Raw genomic sequence first — 18953 nt, forward strand, 5'->3', positions numbered from 1 at the left:
TTTGGTTTAGGATGTTTCACATATAATAACATATCGTCCACATAAAGAGAGATGAAAGAGGTGGGAGTGGATCCATACTCCCTTATGCGCATGGTATTCTCGTAAAGCACAGGCCAACTGCTCAATGGTCAGGGCGAATAGGATGGGGGACAGTGGACATCCCGGACGGGTCCTTCGCATTGGGCGTTTATAGTTGGACAACATCTGATTAGTGTACATCCTTGCCCTGGTTATATACAGCAGCCGCACCCACTGAAGGTAGGATGTTCCAATACCAGCCCTATGAAGGACCTCGAACAGGAATGGCCATTCTACTGCATCAAAGGCCTTCTCAGTATCTAGGGAAGCTACCACAATTGGGGTCTCCGGGTTCAAGTTATGCATCAGTGCGAACAGCCGACAAAGATTATTCTGGGTGGAGCGGCTGGGTATAAAGCCAGCTTGGTCCAGGAGGACCAGCGCGGGCATATATAGGAGGAGCCCGTCAGCTAGGATCTTAGCCAGAATCTTTTTATCTGTATTGACTAAGGACAATGGCCTGTATGATGAACATTTACGTGGGTCCTTATTAGGTTTCAACAGTACCGTTACACATGTTGTCCTGGTGGACACGTCTGGCACCTTAGCAGTCTCATACATGTTTCGCAAGTGCGGAATTAAAAGAGCGGGATATGCCTTGTATAGTTCTGCAGTGATGCGTCCCGGCCCGGTGCCTTGCCATTAGGGAGAGAGAGGAACACCCTGTGGAACTCCTTATCGATTGGGGGCGGGGGGTCATTCAGGGAGCTCCCATGAGCTGGTTCCATCCAACCAAGGGCGATTCTATCCAGATACTGCCCTATGGAGTTATGGCCGGAGGTCGTTTGGGTGGACTACAGTTGTTCACAGAAGTCACGGAGGACACCATTGATTTTCCCACAATCCCTAGTAGTGTTCCCTTCTGTAGCCTCAATCTCCACTATGGAATCTAGCTGATGTTCCTGTTTATAGCCCAGGCTAGTGTCTGGCTTGGTCAGGCCCCCTTCCCATATATTGTCACTGCTATTGGATCCCCCAGATATCGTTCCCCTCTGGCTGCAAGGAGACCCATGTCGCCTCTTTTCGTCCAAAGCTGTGCCTGCACCTCTGGGGAATCTTGGAGGCCCTGCTGCAATTCTAGGTCTTTGATCTCGTGTTCTAAGGTAGACATAGATCTACGTATAGCTTTCAAGATTCCACCCTCCTTTGCCATACAGCATCCCCTAATGTACAACTTGAAAGTTTCCCATACAACCCTTGGGTCTGGAACTGATCCCTTGTTAGTCTGGAAGAAGGTCTGAATGTCCTGCCTAATTTCCTCACGGAATACTGTGTCTTCTAATGCGCTAGCCGCGAGACGCAAGCGTACAGGCTTAGGAGGCTGACTCAGACCCTGGAGGCATACCTGCACTGGAGAGTGAACCGATAGAGTTCTAGGGAGTATTTTATTTATTTACATTTATAAAGCGCTCACACAGCCCGCAGGCATCGGGCGCTGTTACAGGAATTGTTAGTTTTTCTTAGTTGTGCAATTGTGTTTTTTTTCTTCTTTGTCTTAGTTACGTATTTATAACGCGCTTAAACACTCCGAGGTTTTTAAGCGCGGACCCGGGGATCGAACCTGTTGTTGCTTTGTGTCGTCTTGCTTCCAAGACGCGCACGCTGCCGCTGTGCTATCCTCCCGGGATGCTACAAGGTCGTGGGTTAGATTAGTCCACACTATGACAATCTATTCTAGAGGAGCTACCGTGTACTCCAGAGTAATAAGAATATTGCCTTAAAGCAGGGTGTAGTGGACGCCAAGAGTCGTAGAGATCATGATATTCCACAATGGTGGCCCACTTTTGTGTCGCTTTTGGCAGTAGGAGCTGGGTGGAGGCAGATTAATCAAGATCAAGAGAGAGCAACATTAAAGTCACCTGCCCATAAGACTTCATATTTCGGGAAATCAGGCAAATGGTTGGCACATCGCTGAAAGAAATCTGGGGAGTCATTGTTTGGAGCGTATATGTTCACAACAAGGACCCGCCACCCTGCAATCTCTCCCGCCAACAGCTGAGCCCAGCCTTCGTCATCCCTAATTTGATAGCAGAGTATGAACTCCAGAGATCGATGGATGTATTTATGTAGCCACCCCAAGGGAGTGTGTAGTGAAGGAGGAGTAGTACCTATGCACCCCCCACCCGGTGAGATTGGGTGGCCGATTGTCACGTGCCAGGTGTGTTTCTTGGAGACATATGATATTTAGCGTATTGTTGCATAATTCGCAATCAGGCTAGTGATTTATGTGCACGTTCTACCATGAACATGCTCATGACCGGTTGATTTTCAAGAACTTTCATGAGGAGCTTCTTTGCAAATGCCTCCATATTATCCACAGGCGTGGACTCTGCAACCTTGGTAATGCGGATGTTATTTCTTCTGGACCTTCCTTCAAGATAATCGTTTTTGGCTACCACCCTCTTAACAGTTTGCTGTAGGGCGACAACCTCCCGCTGCAGGATTGCCACCTTGTCTTCCCCTTCGCCTATCTTCTTCTCCGCCTCAGTCATAAGGCCACATAGCTTTTCAATTTGAACTGCAGAGACGCCCACCTTGCATGTTAGGGCATCTATTTTGGCCCTGAAATGGTCTGTACTGTTCTTAAGGGCAAGCAGAGTTTTGTTCAATGCAGAAACATCTAGTTGCGATGGGCTTGGTATTTCCGCTGGCGGTGGGTCTGGTCTGGTTTGGCAAACTGGTCTATCTTGGCATGCTTTTCAGGGTTCACCATATTGGGCTGGTGAGCTGCTGCGTTGCTTATAACCTCTGGTTATCACTGCACTCCAAAAGTCCGATCAACTTGCTGTAGGCCACTCCCCAGAATATTTTCAGCTACTCTTTGGCAGGGTCCCTCGTCAGGAGGGCCACATGAGATAACCTCTACTGGCAGCAGTGGTGTCTGTGGCTATGGTTGAGCCTTGCAGTATCTGGTATAATGTCTCCCTTGTAGTCTTAAGGGGGGCACAGTAAGTGTTAATCTTCCGCTGCCTGTAATTGTATTTGTGGCACTCCGCGTGTGACACTATACAATGTCCCTTCCCCGTGACCCATGCAGTATACCATTAGATTTAGAATAGGAGAATGTCAGGGGGATGCAAGGGGAGGGTGCGCACCCCTCTAGGAGATGTTGCCAAGGATTTTGCGCTTCCCCCACGCTGCAATTACTCGTGGCTGGTACCCCGGTGTCTATTCCCTGCTCAGGGCCCAGCCTCCGGTGTCCAGGGAGTTTGGGTCGCACACCCCAGGCGGGCCGAGAGCCAGGTAACACTGTGGAGTCTATCTTCTTCCGGTCCGGGGTCCGACCCGGGAGCTTGGATTGCACCCTCCGGCACAGACGGAGAGCAGGGTGGCAACTTGGAACTCCAGGGACCCACGTATCATTTCCATACCGGCCGCCAGAGGCGTTGCTAGGGGGTGGCTAAGGGGGCTATAGCCCCTGATCTTTTGGTTGTAGCCCCAGATAGAATCTCAGGAGCTACAACCAAAAGGCTAGCTAGCCCCGAGTCCCGACAGTCCTTACATTAGCGTAGCCCCGGGTCTTGTCCAGACCTAGCATCACCATGGCTGAGAGGGCCCATTGGAGTCAGGTGCTGCGTTGCCTCACAGAGCTCCTCCTCCCGCCCCAGCGAGCAGGCGGTTCCTTGTGGTGTCGGCAGGGGGGCGGGAGGGGTACAGGGCTGGTCGGGAAGCTGGCGTGCGATGAGCCGGGGGACTGAGGACCTCCCAGCTGCCCGTGCTTGCACAGAGGGGCCGTTCAGCAGGGAAGTCCACAAGGAGGGCGCAAATCGCTCCTCTCCGCTCACTCAGGATCCGCTGGCGATGCACACACTTAGGAGGACTTCAGAGCTCCGGGGCAGCTCAGATCAACGGCAGGATTGCAATGAAGCAGGATCATAACCAAGGGCCATTTCCCAGCCATGCAGCAGCATCCCCTCGCAGTGGCATCATTAAGAATTCAAATTCCAACTTTGTGACCGCTCCGATTATTTAGTCCAGTAGGAGAATGTTCCTTTATATCCAATAATGGTAATGCATTGCTAGTGGTTAATTGAGTATTAGTACCACCGGAATCATAATATGAATAGCAAGTCAAACTGCTTTGCATGATTTTGCACTCCATTTGGTTGCCAAAGAAGCAGTACATTGGTTACTCAGAATAGAAGGTCATATAGAGTGATCAGGTAATATTTTAAATTAATGTGCTTTTGAAGATTTTAGTCACATCGGCGACACCACGAAGTAAGGAGTCTAAATTGAGTGTTTTTGTTTATTTTGCAGCATGTCCTCATTGATTATTTGCCCTGAGGATGAGGCTGTATGCCCTGTGTCGAAAAAGTATACCTTCTAAATTAGAGTGATTCAGCTGTTAATGATTATTTAACATCTAGCAGGTGCATTTGATTAAAACTGCATATACCTGGATGTTTACTAGGTGGCAAATCTTAAGCAAGGCACATGTTAAGCAATTGACAACTGTGAGGTTGCTTCACTCACTTAGATTTGGCAATCAATTGCTATGGAAGAGGGGAGTAGCACTATTGTTTTTGAACTGGATGGATGCACTTAAATTAAGGAGCACTGTCATTGTTATGACCAGTAATGCACCATGGTTGTATTTTATAAATTAACTTTACATTTATGTATTTGTGAATGTGTATGTAATGTTTTGTGTATCAACAAGCTTGTAATATTCATGAAAATGATTACGCTGTGAATCCTTTTGTTAATGATTATCTCGTGATTGACATAACTAGGATGCTTATTTGCATTCAAGCAATTTGCGTTCTGGAGCATATGTGGCCATTCCCGATAAATGTGCATTCCTAAAACATATGATTTAGATAAATGGTGACTTCTTTTTACATTTGTACACATGGTTCATCTGCATGGAGGCATTTGTATATATGTATTAGGCTGCCATATACCCGCTCGCTCAGACTCCTGTGCACACTCTTCTTCCCTTGTTGCAGGCTCTCCACAGCCATCCGTGCACTCTAGAGGAACATTGCATCAAACACTTGGTTATTAAGGGTTCCTTATAGGGGAACATTAACTCCTTCAGGACAAACAAGGTGCACATAACTCATTCTGTCTCAGGATAGTCTTTCACCAGAATGTGAGAAGATCGCGCAGAAAGCTCAAAAGTTAGTTTTCCGGGGAGGTTCAAAGCAAACGTTCTTCAGTTTTTGTTAAGCCTGGGTGCTTGTGTCTCCCTGCATCTTGAATCAACAAAACAGATGTGGTTATTAGGTGCTGTTTCAGCGGAACAGAGCCGAGAGCTCAAAATGAAATGTCTCTCAGGTTTCCTTTTATGGCTCCTCGGGGTACCCTCTCCCTCCCCCCGATTTCATTCTTTCAACCAAACTCCATCTCCAGAATTCGTCGCTTCCATGGCAATGTTCTTGTGCGGCTAAGGGGTGGTTGGAAGTATCCTCCTCCTCCTCCTCCTCATCCTCATCTTGCTGGCTCTCGGGTCTGACCTGGAGCCAGATTGTTCTTTACTGGGAGTCCCGTGGGAGCAGTCAAACTCCGGTCAAGAACCAGAGGGAGACAGGGGGCCACCTGTGACTTTGTATGGGGTAACTTTAGGCGCTCTCCAACCCTAATGCCCCTTCTTCCTTGCCGTCTCATTTCGAGCTCATAACCCAAGGCCTCCCCTTTTTAAGCTTTTCTGTCGTACATACTTGTTCCACCCCATGTTCATACCTCTAGCCCCCTTACTTACACCCCATAAGTACAGGGTAGGAGGCTTCCTCACTATTCTCAGCTCTTTGTTCCCCTTCCTCTTTACCCCCTTCTCACCTTTATTGTTCACCGCCCTCTATTCACATTGTAGGCACCCCTGTGGTTCTTTGCTAACCCCATTTTGGCTAGCCATGTTTCCAACTCCTTAGCTTCTCTCTAAGTCCTCTCAACTTCCCTCACCTCTTTCTCCTCAACTCCTCGTCCCCTTCCTTCTTAGTTTCCCACACATCCCCTTCAAACCTCTTGCCACCTGTTGCTTAGTTCTTCTTACCTTCTCCCAAGGCACCTTTGTTCAGTGCCAATGTCACTTTAACGGCCAGCCTCATGGATAGCTCTGCCAGCCTCTTGGGTACCTTTCCACCCAATCTTTAAGTTAGATCCCTGCTGGCCTTCTGGGTCACCCCTTCCCCGGCCTCCCTTGGTCTTCCTCTCTCCACTCTCTGGGTTTCACCAGTCAAGCTCCCCATTTACTGTTTACCACAGCATCCTTTGCCCCCTTAACCCAGTTTCCTGGGTCCTCCTTTGCACAGCCTCCTGGGTCCTTCTATCCACAGCCTCCTAGGTGTTCTCTCTGGCCACCTGTCTTCTGCTGCTCCTTATGCATTCGGTGCCAGACGTCTCCGAATGTGCTCATTCTGCAGACTTGCATCACTTTCTGCAATGGGCCTTTCTGTTTATATTTTTTATAGTGCCTTGACCTCTCGATCCAATCTCTCTGGTCTCAGGAAACTCAGATGTATCACCCTATCTAGCTTGCATATGGAGTGGCTGATTCTTCCGCCACCCGGGACGGCTGACAGCTCTGATGTGGCAGTTCAATCTGGTTAGTCCCTCCCCAGGCATGGTCCTTCCTCTGCTTGCAATCGGCCCCACCTTTAGGGAGGACACCCTGAGCATAACTGTTTTGAAATGTATGAGTGGGGAGAGCGTGTGCAGTAACTTCACTGCTCGAGTGCCCGGTTTTGGTTTATGTCCCACTCTTTCTCCCTGTTTTACATAGGAATTCTGTACTCCGGCAAGGGGAGCTCAACGTGTAGGCAGGACCGCCCCTCATGCCTGGCTCCCTTAAAGGGACAGGCGTTTATAAGGTGGCAATGTGATATGCACCTAACTCCCGCACAGGCCATGACTGGGTTGGCCAGCAAACATAATGATTTGTGCAGCTCCTGCATAATGAATACGATATAAAGTAATCTTGCCTTTTATATACAGGGGCATAGCCTTTTCATGGGAACGATATTACTGGCATGTAGTCCAGGTCATCCAACATTGTTATGACAGTGCTTTCGTGATAATGCACTTCTTTCTAAAATGGGACACTTTCTATTTTTATCTCAATCTATGTACACCTTAGAGAGTTAAAGACAGACATTTCAGATGACTGCGCCACTTACCTCTTCCCCCTTAATTTGTGGTGGCTTCTTGACCACCTCTTTCACGAGCTGCAAGATGACATCAGTCTTCAGGGTTTTCAGGGAGCACACCAAGTCCACGAGGATGTGCTGAGAAGGGGTAGCACCCGGAAGAACCTGGAAAGCACACAGTGAGGATAGACATCAGAAAGGATAAAGCAAGGTTCTCAAGGCCTTGCACATTATTCTGCACATCCAACCAACCTCTCCCATTGGCCTGCCAATCAATTTGACTGCATTTGCGGATAGTAGCACCAATACATTATCCCAAATATTTAACAATAGGATCACATGTTTCAGGTACATGGGATGGCAATAGCATCAACACTGCGCAGTCTAAAACAATATACTGTTGGATATAGGTGTTCACTAAGGTGATATAGAAGGCACGTGCACAAAATGTGAACAGTAATTTGGTGGAGAATTCACCTATCACAGGCCTATACAAGTTAGAAGACAATAAGCCAACTGTATTAGACATATGAGACAGTGTTAAAGCCAAAAAGAGTGGGCGGAAGCAGCACCCATAACTGAGACATACAATACTGACTTTATTTAATAAGCTTCAGCTCCGTAAAATAAAAATGTTAACTAGGAAGAAACGGAGCTCTCTGCAATCCGGTATTATAAAAATCAAAACAGAAAAGAAAGCTGCAATTCATTAAACAATAAACGCATCTATTCTAGTTGACGTGACTGACCCCCCAAACTCCCAGAGGAATAACTCCTGCCTTCCCCCAGCCTAGCATGAAAGCACAGCCAGTTGCATTGCCCCAGATATCCGTGTGCAGCGTGCAGGACACTGGCTTGAATCCAGTCAGGGGGTGGTGAAACATCCCGCCATCTTCCCAAGGGCGATACATGGAGTACCACAAAATTATATATATTACAGTGCTTAGTAACTAGTAGAATCTGGCAAAAGGCGCTATAGCAAAATATGATATGATTTACCTTTGTAGAAATACAATAACATCAATATGAACAGATACATCTAAGTCATAGCAAAGGGAACAGACCAGCTAAAATTCATTACAGATCCAAATGAAGTGGCACAGTAGTTAATTATTCCTGATAACAGAGAAACATCAGCACTAAATCCAATCTGGAGACTTGGCATAAACGCAGTGGATTCAAAAGACAATGAACTCATGTAAGGTTTCTGTGACGTGCACGCATACACAATGCCCAATCTATTAACACGCTGACTAAGGGTTGCACAAGTGCACCCTGCAAGGTTTGTTGGCTATTTGTTTGTGGCTAAATCACTCAATGCATAATGCAGCCAATCTTAATACAATTTTTTTTTTTATGTTTTGTGATCTTTTAGTTTATTCAAACTTTTACCACAGAATCTCTATGTGGTTAGTATTCATCATTGAGGGTTAAAGTCTTCCTAAGCACGTGTGACTTGGGTTCAAGGGTTTAACATTTGGAACTTCTATTATTCTTTCAAGATTGTGTCTAAGAAATTAATTATCGCGCAGGTTATTTTCATACTGTGACCAGCTGTCACACGCGACCACCAGTCTTCTCCATTTCCATTTATTGGAAAGCAAAGGTCTAGATGTAGGGTCCTTTGACTCGAGATTGCATCGCAGTTTATGATCAGATGATAAAGTGATTCCGTATCTTTATTGCAATGTCTGCATAAGTCATCTTTTTGATCCAGGTTCTTTCTCATCCATCTCATTTCATTTGTTTGCAGTGCATTTAGTCGCATTCGCAAAAAGTGATCTCGGTGGTGACGCGATGGACATTTGAGTAAGTATTTCGGCTGTACATTTAGTCTATTTGGTGCGGGTCCTGACGGGAGTGTACATTTAAGTAGTGCTCTTTTTTCGCTATTCTGAATCCATCCCCACCATTGAAGACGTTTTTTGACAATCTGCGGGCGGAGTTGCAAGGACTCTATTTCGATGTCAGCGGTCGTCATTATTTGGTCTACTTTATAAGTCCACTCCTTTTTGAATCTGTGAGTTGTGGCTGGCTGTATCTTGTTTGAGTATTTTGTACGCTGGTTCTCCAGGATGTTCTCTTATTTTGCGTAGAAGTGCACAAGCTTTCCAGATTGTTGAATCGTATAAGGAATTTATTGCCAGTTCGTATCGCAGGCTAGTCATCGAAACGTATCTGGGTAAACGTAGGGCTTTGCGCCAAAACAACCCTTCTAGGGCATCCCATACTTTAAAGTCAAGGTTCCATGCACATTCGGCTCCAAATGTGATTGCAGGTAGTACTTTATTTAGATAGAATGTTAGTACCGGTCGAACAGAAAATGTTCCGTATTCATTGTGAATTTTCAGTCCTTGTAGGGCGTATGTTGACACACTGTTTCCCAGATCCTGGTACCATGGCCATTCTCTGATGGAAGTACTGTAAATGATTCCGAGGTAACGTATCGACGTTGTTGTTTCGATTTTCTTGCTTGCCACATACCATTTAAAGTGGTTTGATTTCTGACCTATCCTGTTCTTCATTTTTATGATTTTGGTTTTGGCTGTGTTGATCTCGAGCATATTCTTTATGAGATAGCTGTTTAATTTAGTCAGCAGCCGTTGTAGTCCTATTGCTGTCTGGTCAGCCAAGACGATATCGTCTGCATATAAGATATTTAGTTATTGGTCATTTATTCTCGGTGGGAAACATCTTACTTCTTTTAGCTCAATAGGTATGTCAGAGATGAATAATTTGAATAGCAATGCAGCCAGCGGGCATCCTTGTTTAACACCTTTTGACGTCGCGATTGAGTGCGTCAGATCTCCATTCTGATTAGTTCGAATTCGAACCGATGTTTCTTCGTGTAATGCTCTAATCGGATTCAGTATTTGTGGAGGGCATTCCCATTGTGTGAGCTTTTGCCATAGGAGGTTTCGGTTTATTTTATCGGAGGCTTGCCGCATGTCCACAAATGCTATGAAGAGAGGTTTCTGACCTTTTAGCGAGGCTAATTTTAGAAGGTTTAATAGTAGTAGATTTACGTCAGTGCCCACGCCTTTAGTGAAACCTGTTTGCCGACAATCACCAATCTTTTCTTGTTTAGCCCAAGCGGACAGTTTTTTTTGTAAGAATGAAGCGAATAATTTCCCAATTGTATCTAGCAAAGCTATTGGGCGATAGTTTGCCGGGTCAGCTCTGGGTCCCTTTTTGTGAATTGGCACTACCACTGCTGTTCGCCACGAGGAAGGTAATTCTTGGGTAGTTTCTATTTTCTCAAATAGTTTTTCGATAAAAAAGAACCAGAGCGGTGGGCACAGTTTAAGCATCATATTTGAGATGTTATCGGGTCCTGGGGCTCTTGAATTCTTTAGTTGCATAATTGCGTTTGTGATGTCAGTGCGAGACTCAGTTACGTTCCATCGGACAGCTGGTGTTTCAAGCTTAATTTCCTTTTTGTTGGCATCATCATTAAATAATTCAGAGAAGTGTGATTCCCAACGCTGGGGAGCTACTTCATTAATCAGCACTTGGTTGCTTTTGGTGTTACCTGCGTTCAGAATGGCCCAGATTTCCCTCGAGTTATGTTTTTGAAATAGATCTAGCATGGTTTCTGCTAGTTCTTGATCTCTTTGGATGGAGAACGCTTTGACCCAATTTCGATAATGTTGTCGTCAAAGGCGCAACTGCTCGTCCTGGTTAGGATGGTTTGATTTCTTGAGTTTTCTGATGTCTTGCTGCAATGTTTTTTTTTCCTTTACTAGCTGTTTACTAAATTTATGTTGGTGATGATGGCTGGCTATCCCTTTTGAGGTCGTTTTCACCATGAATTTGCTTAACAGTGGCACGTAGTTTGTGTCTTTTCCGACTGTGATTTGGTCGAACATAGCAGTGAGTTGAGAAATCTGCTGTCCGTTGATCCGAAGACGTGTTCCAGTTGCATTGGACCAAATCTCATTGTCATATTTGCCCAAAAGTGACTGCTCACTCGTTTGCCAAGTCAGCTTCACTGGATTGTGGTCGCTGTTGAAGGCTTGGGTCACCTTTAGTTGTGTTACTTTTTTAAATAGATTATGAGAGGTCCAGATGTAATCTAATGTTTTCTTTGTTTGATTTTGGTGCCAGGTTGTATTGGCAGGTACATCTCCTTGAACCTGTCCGTTAAGCAGTATACAATTTCGGATCTTCATTGCCGTGTGCCATAATTTGGCATCTGCTGACAGTTTTTCAAACGTTTGAGGCTTTTGATTCAACGTCAGATCGTCTCTCTCGAACCAAGTGTTGTTTGGGTCCCCACATATCATAATTTGGAGCTTGTTTCCAAGTGTTAGGTAGGTGTCTATTAATGTTGTTACAGAATTGACAAATTTGGCAGGGTGATCACTGCAGAATTCCAGTAAGTGTTTATGAGCAGCATCTGATTTTTTTGGCAGATGAATTTATTTGCTGTTCAAGTAATGCTCCTTGCACAAATAGATTTGGATTGAATGTTTCTATCAGTTGCCAGTGTGCTGAGTGTTTTATCATCATTAATAATCCTGAGAAAGGTCTTCCTTTCCTGTTTTTTCCAGCAGGTTTAATAAGATCGTACATCCGTCTTTGGTAGGGGGTTCTCGCAGCCATGTTTCTTGTAGACATATGGCAAAGTTTCCCTCAAGGGTTACTGGGAAGGTGTTTAGGAGGTGTACGAATCCTCTTGTGTTCCAAGAAATTAGGGTCTGGTCCTGGGTTTGGCTTCCTGTCTCTAGCTAATTCCGGGTAATTGTGTGGTATTTTCGCTTTGAATCCTGATATTCTGATTGCATGTTCGACTTTTGTTGACTTGACTTGGATAGGTGGTGTCTTAGTTGTTCTCTTCTTTGTTCCATTCGAGTCTCTTGGACTGGGTTTCTTTTGGGCGTTTGGTCAGCCTTGGTGTAGTCTTGTGGTTCGACAGAGAGATCGAATCCGTACAATAGGAGGTCATCTTGGGCATCTAAAAGCGTTCTCCTTACAGCCAGTGAATTAATATGCAGCAGTACTTGGTCCGAGGTTCTTTCTGTTGCATATTCGACGATCGATATGTCCTCAGAGGTTACTGTGCGTAGCGCGGGAATGCATTTGAATAATTTCATGATGTTGCTTCGATTTAGGTTCACATCTCCGTCATCTGGATGGATGTTCTGTAATCGTAGTTTTATTTGGGTACAGTTTTTTGGAGGCTCTCGCCTTGGAGACGATTTTGGATGTAGAATGGAAACTTTCTGTTGTTGTCGTGTAAATTTGGGATTTAGTTTACAACTCGGATTGAGTTTCCCTTTGTGCGGCTGTGGAGATTGCTTAGTTTTTTTCGCGTCTGGCGATGGGGTTGATCCTTGGAGAGTGTTTTTTTTTCCAAGTTTAAATTTGTCTGCAGTCTCAGCCTTCGTTCTTATGTCTTTTTGAGATGTATTATTTCCAGTTTCACGTGTGCTTATTGCTTCAGTAGTCTGGTCATCTGAGTATGTTGAGAGATCGCATAAGTCGATTGACAATGCTGAGGAGCAAAGGCTTGCTTGGCTTTCAGAAGCCAATCGTCGGCGTTTTTTTTTTATTGGCGTTTTTAGTTACAGTTTCATCAGTAGAGATCTGTTCTGTTACTGCAGATGCTTTTTGGGGGTCAATGACTTTTTCTTGAGGCTTTGTACGTTCAAACAGCGCTGACTTCTTAGCTGTGGTAAGGTTGCGGATAAAAGATTTGACTGCTTGACGCGAAGGCTTCCTTGGGTTGTTTTTGTGCACAGGCATTGATGGTTTTTTGTTTGTTAGTGCTGTCTCGTTTGTTAGTCCTTTAACATTCCAATAACCTGTTTTCGCAGAGCCTGAAAAGATTCCAAATGAGGCTGAGGTCTTTTTTTCAGAAGTATCCGTTTGGACAGCAATTTCGTTGGTTTTTGTTTTCGGTGAGTTGGAAGTGCCGTCTTGTTTTATCCCGTCGCTCTCTTCCGTGTGTGTTTTTGAAAGAGATATTTGAGGGGGAATACATGATGGGTTTTGGGATTTTTGATTGTCCACCAAAACGGTTATATCTGGGGTGTTCACTGTTTTGTCCTGAGAGCAGCCGTTGGATTTGTTCTGATCAGTGTTATTTGAGGGTTTCAGTGCTATCGTAACAGTTGGGTAAAGGCCAGCTGACGGTCTTTGGGGTGGTTCGTCGTTTTCAGTTGACTGAGCACCAGCTTTGGGTGTTGGGAGTTGATCTTTACAATCTCTGCTGGAGCTATAGAATGTAGCTTGGGAATCTTTTCTAATTTCGTTTTGGTGTATCCATTTTATGGATTCAAGTAGTGCTGCCACTAGGTCGTCCTTAGAGGCTTGGTCTTTTAGCATCTGCTCTTTTTGAATTGCTTGCCACTGTGTTGAATGTTCTGCCTCATTTGCGATTTTGCAGTGCAGACATTTTGTGAATTCGTCGATTGCCGTTATTTTCACGATCAAGTTTGTCATCATGATCGTTCGTTTGTTCATGGATTCGTGTAGAGTCTGATAGAGGTTGATGAATGGGCATAACGCTAAAGTTGTCGCTGCCAGAACATTGTTGTGTATTTGGATCGCTGCTGCTGTTGAAAGGTTGGGTTTGGCTCCTGATTCGCGGTTGTTTTGGCTTTCATCTTCATGCCTTTTGTATCTGTTTTGGCCATGTTTAATTTCCTTTTCCTCTTTTACGTAGTGCGGTTTGGTGGCTACAGTTGACAAGTTTAATGTTGTATCGCGCTGTTGTATTGATTTTGGTTCGAAGTTTTTCAGATCGTGAGATTTGGTTAGTGGGGTACTGGTAGTGGCTTGATGTCGAGCTTCCGAATTGTAGAGCGATTTTTTCAAATCGGACAACCTTTTGTCTTCGTTCTTTTTATTTTCTTCATTTTGAAAACTTGCTGTCAATTTAGCTTCGACTGCAAGATAATCAGCTTTTAGTTTTTCCGTCAGGCGTTTGTCTCGTGCTTCATGGACAGGCAGTCGCTGCGATTCGGCTTTGTGTAAGATTTCTCTTTTCTTGACTGAATCAGGGGGAGAGATTTGCTTTGTAGGTTCTATTCTAGGTTGGACTGCATTGTGCTTCAGTTGATTCGCTCTTTTTATTGGGTCATTTATGTATCGAATGCCGGTCTCTGATTTGATTTTTGTGAGCTGCTGTTCTTTGGAAGGTGTCGAATCTGAGATTGTGGGACTGATCATGTCTTCAATACGCTGTGCCTCAGTGATCACTTGATCATTATCAATAGTGAAATTGGCTCCAGATAGTTTACTAGTTTGACTGGCTGCGTTTAGCAGTTCAAGGTCAGTTACTTCGAATGGGGATAGGAACAGGGCCGAGTTTATTTCAACTGCATCAATATTGAGTGGAGAAAGTTCTGACTTACCGAAGTCTGATGCTAAGTTCCCAATCTGTGAGGGTAACGTGAGTAGTTTGCCTACTTGTTTTGAATTTACTCGACCTGGGCGTTTCACTTTTTCTTCGCATATGCCAGCTGCTTTCGCAGCTAGGGTGTAAAGGGAGGGGATCTGTGTGGTCGATTGTGTGTTAGTCCAAATCACTGGAGACTTTTCCGTTTTGTGCTGGGTAATTAGCATTTCGTTCTCTAGATGATTAATGTCTCCACTCTTGCGTTGTCAATTTGCTTGTGTGCTTCTTCCTGCTGGTTTGGCAAGTATCCAAGGGTTCAAAAGGCGCCTTTGTTGTAAGGTCTTGCCTCTTGTTTGTGGGCCGGCATCGAATTGTTCCGTAACCTGGGGGCAAGCAAGCGCGGGTACCTTCATTGTGATGCTTTCTGTCGGCTGACAGCACACAGCATACAGCTAGCAGTTTGCTCTTGTGCTTTTTCCTGCTGCGGGCTTAAGATGAGCAAAGCACAATGTTTGACTTTGTGTTAAGGTCGGGATCAAAGAGGAACACCTCTGCAGTCTCCCGTCCAGTGATCACGCCGTCAGCGCCAAACAGCCGCACAACAGCCGTCGCACAACAGCCGTTGGCCTTTACCCTTGTCGGGCTTAACGCCGCAAGGGTGGTAGCCTCTGTCCTTTCAAGGGTGCCAAAATCACGTGATGAGATCACGTGCCGCTGTGGCCACGCCTCCTCCAGGAAGCGCGTTGATGTTTGAATCACGGCAGGAGCCTCAGGCAGCTCGCAATGCCGGCAGAGAAAGAGCAGCTTCTGTGGGATGTAGCTCGATTCCAAAGTGCTCTTCCAGACAGGTAAGGACAATACGTGCATCCCCCTGGGCGCAAGTAAAGGTCATGGAAGATGGTAAATATCTGCTTATATTTTCTCGCCCTGGCAAGAGCTTGTGCAATCAAAGAGGAAACTAATTGAATCCAAGTGATCCGGCCGCAGCTGAATTCACCGCGTCCGGAACGTTAGCATGATAAAGGTGCAAACTACCAAAAGTTTGCATCTTTCTCATGTGAACACACATACATACTCACACCCACACCAAGCCCCTGACCCACACCCGCAGCACACCACCCACACCCCAAATATAAACTTCTGTGATCGAGAACCGGCGCTGCAGGGTCCTTTTCTTTTATTTATTTTTTGTTTTACAGGGGCTGCAGGGGTTTCTCCCGCAACCCCCACTCACTATACTATACTGTAAAGTATATTGAGCGGGGTGTTGCGGGGGACATCCCCGCAGCCCCCGTTTTTTTTTCTTTTTTTCACGGGTGTGCTGCAGGCTACCCACCGCAACACCCCGCTCACTATACCACACATTATAGTGAGCGGGGTGTTGCTGGGGACACCCCCGAAGTCTTTTTTTTAATACTTACCTATAATGCTACCACCAAAGGTTCAAACTTTTGGTGGTTCGAACTTTTGGTGGTAGCTTTTTTCGGACTTTTAGTGCATGCAAACTTTTGGATGCAGTCCATTCGAACGCATGCAACTAATTCCATCCCCATGAAAGCGAATCAAGGCCTGGTCCACAGTTAGAAAACGTCAGGTGGGATATGGGACTAGATTAATCTCCGTAAGTGTAATGGAAACTGGGCCATATCGGTATTCTTTGCAATGTGAGATCTCAGGACAGAGTTCTAAAACGTTTTCACCCGTTACACCTATGTGGGAAATATCCTAGAAGCCGAATATGCCTGGCCTTTCCTGAGTGTCCAGGGTGTGATTTAATTGGAGGAAACAAAAATAGACATTCTGACTGATGGATAACCTTTCTGGTTTCACACTATTAACCAGGCTGATAACCAAAGCCTCAAGGATAGAACAGCAATCTTCAAAGGGGACAACATCGCCCTGCGAAGACACTAAAATACATTAGACCTTACAAACACTTGTGTATAGGTGTGTTATAAATGCCATATCATATTAGCGTACTGGAGTATTGAAAAGGAGCCCCTGATACCACCTAATGACCCATCTATTGTCTCTTGTTTTTGCCTTGCATTCAGGTGTTGTAACGCCCCCTAATTAGTGAGTTCAATAATGGTTTCCCAATCATAAATTGGGACTTAAGTCCAGTGCCTCCCGTCTTGAAGTCAGGCGCTCAAGATATGAACCAGCTCTGCACCTTTTCCCTGGGCCTCGGACGTGTGCTAGTCCAGGGGCAGGCCTGAACATCGCTCCTCTTCAGAGCAGGTGTGGGTCGGGAGAGAGGGTTTAGGGATCCCCCTTATATGGTGCATGACAGGGACTTCCAATTGGGACATGTGTACAAAGTACTGCAACTAAGATTAGCTTCACAGGCACTGTTGAGTTAGGGACCTCATCATGGCAGCTAAGAAACAGACCTCCAGGGGGTGACTACGGTCTAAATGGCACCATGAATCTAGCACCGGACTGGTGGGTTATTTGTGTAGTCAACCCCTAAAACAAATGCATCTTACATGGACATTTCTGTGTGATGGAGAGGCAGTTTAACCATCCCAGCTCATTCAAAAAGCTCCCCATTCTCACCATCATCGCCGGCCTGCTTATATCACCATGTTGGATAATTCTAGGGATCTTCTTGGCCAATACATTATTTTCGGTAATGTTTAGGTCTATTGTGTTGTGCTTTGATTGATTGCTTTGGTATTTATAATGTGCTGATAGACTAGTGTTTCAAAGCACAACAAGACAAGGGAGGTGAACAATGGGAGGACAAGGCAAACGATCCTACTAGGCCTTATGTCATTCAGATCGCCCAAGTGCATAGCGAGAAGTGCAGGAGAGAATGTGAGAGGGTAGTGCACAGAGCAGCAAGGCTCTGAGTAAGTGTAAGGAAGGCCCGGGAATCCCAGATGTGGCCCAGCCGGGAAGTGCAGGTAGGCCAGGAGGCAGTGCAGGGGGGCCATGTGGCAGTGCAAGGATGGCCAGGTGGCAGTACGAGTGGACTGGACAGGGGGATACCTGGTGCCCTGTAGGACTCGGAGGACACCAACCTGCCAGTCAAGTGGAGTAGGCAGAGCAGGAGGACAGATTAGCAAGGGAGAATGAGAGAGAAGGCAGAGGAGAAAGGGAAGGTCTTGAGAAGCTTCCAGAACTTGAGGTTCGGCTCAAGAGAGGGGCAGGGAGGCCATTCCAGAGGGAGGCACCTGCAGAGGAAAGATCTCCCCCCACTCTCTGCTTGGAGAAACTTCTGACCCGCAGAGTTAGAGGAAGCCGAGCGGAGGGCCCTAGAAGCAAGGTATTTGGGAAGAGAGAGTTGAATATAGTGTGGGGCCCCGACCCCAGAAAGCTTGGTGGACGATGCAGAGGGTCTTGAACTTGATCCTTGCAGCCACGGGGAGCCAGTGGAGGGATTTCAGGGCTGGAGACACGCAGTCCCTGGGCTTGAGGCAAAGGACAAGTCTCACTGTCCTGTTTTGGATTAGCTGAAGGGGGGAGAAAGTAGAATTTTGAAGATTGAGAAAGACTGTTGCAGTAGTCCAGCCTGGAGAGAACCAGAGCTCTCGAGACAATGAGCTTCTGGGGAAGGGTGCAAAAAGGATGAATACCTCTGAGGTGGTGCAGCTGGAAGTGGGCCTTCTTGGTAAGGTCTGTGATGTGAGGAGAGGAGAGAATGAGAGAGTGGAGTTGAAGATGACACCAAGGTTTTTTGCCTCACTTGAGGGTGAGGGAAGAGGGCCCAGGGAGGGTGGCTAGAGTGAGAGGGAAAGCGGCAGCAGGGATCCCAATGAGAAGGATCTCAGTCTTACTGGCATTAAGGCAGAGATCGTTGGAGGTACACCATGCCTGAATAGCAGATAGACAGTCAGAAATGAGCGAGGAAGGGGATGAGGAAGAGGGTAGCCTGAAAGAGAGCTGTGTGTCATTCGCATAACACTGAAAATTAGAGTAAAAGGTGGAGATCAGGAGGGCCAGAGGGGCCAGATAGACATTAAAGAGCCAGTGTGAGAGGACAGAGCCCCGGGGGACACCACATGTGGAGAGAGAGGTGGAGAGAAAGCACCCAAGCTGGACCTGGGAGGGTCGGTCCAAGAGAAAGGAGGTCAGCCATGCCAGAGCCTGGCCCATGATGGCCAGGTTCTCACAAAGTGGAGTAATCAGTATGGCATGATTGACCATGTCGAAAGCAGAGGAAAGGTACAGGAGGATGAGGACAGGAGGAGAGCTGGAGTTAAGGTCAGAGAGCAGACCTTCACAGGTGTTCATGAGAACAGTTTCTGTGCCTCTGGCAGCTCTGAAGCCAGACTGATGGTCATTGAGACAACCAACAGATTCAGAGTGGAGGGTAAGCTGGGAGATAGACAGCTTCTCCAGTAGTTTGCCCAGGAAAGGCATGATAGAGATCTAGTGATAGTTTGTCAGACAGGAGGGGTCGGCAGAAGGCTTTTTTAGGAGAGGGTGCATAC

General features: G+C 46.1%; 1 protein-coding gene across 3 annotated transcripts in view; it reads right to left on the bottom strand.

Moving 5' to 3' along the window:
• Window positions 1-18953, bottom strand: part of DOP1B (DOP1 leucine zipper like protein B) — a 1145257-nt gene that overhangs the window by 446526 nt on the left and 679778 nt on the right. For all 3 annotated transcript variants that reach the window (XM_069636119.1, XM_069636117.1, XM_069636118.1), the window contains exon 23: window positions 7200-7334. In XM_069636119.1, the coding sequence (XP_069492220.1) occupies window positions 7200-7334 (135 nt within the window). The remainder of the gene's footprint in view (window positions 1-7199; window positions 7335-18953) is intronic.

This window comes from Ambystoma mexicanum, chromosome 7p, assembly GCF_040938575.1.
Source record: "Ambystoma mexicanum isolate Mex_15411 chromosome 7p, UKY_AmexF1_1, whole genome shotgun sequence".
Lineage (NCBI taxonomy): Eukaryota > Metazoa > Chordata > Amphibia > Caudata > Ambystomatidae > Ambystoma > Ambystoma mexicanum.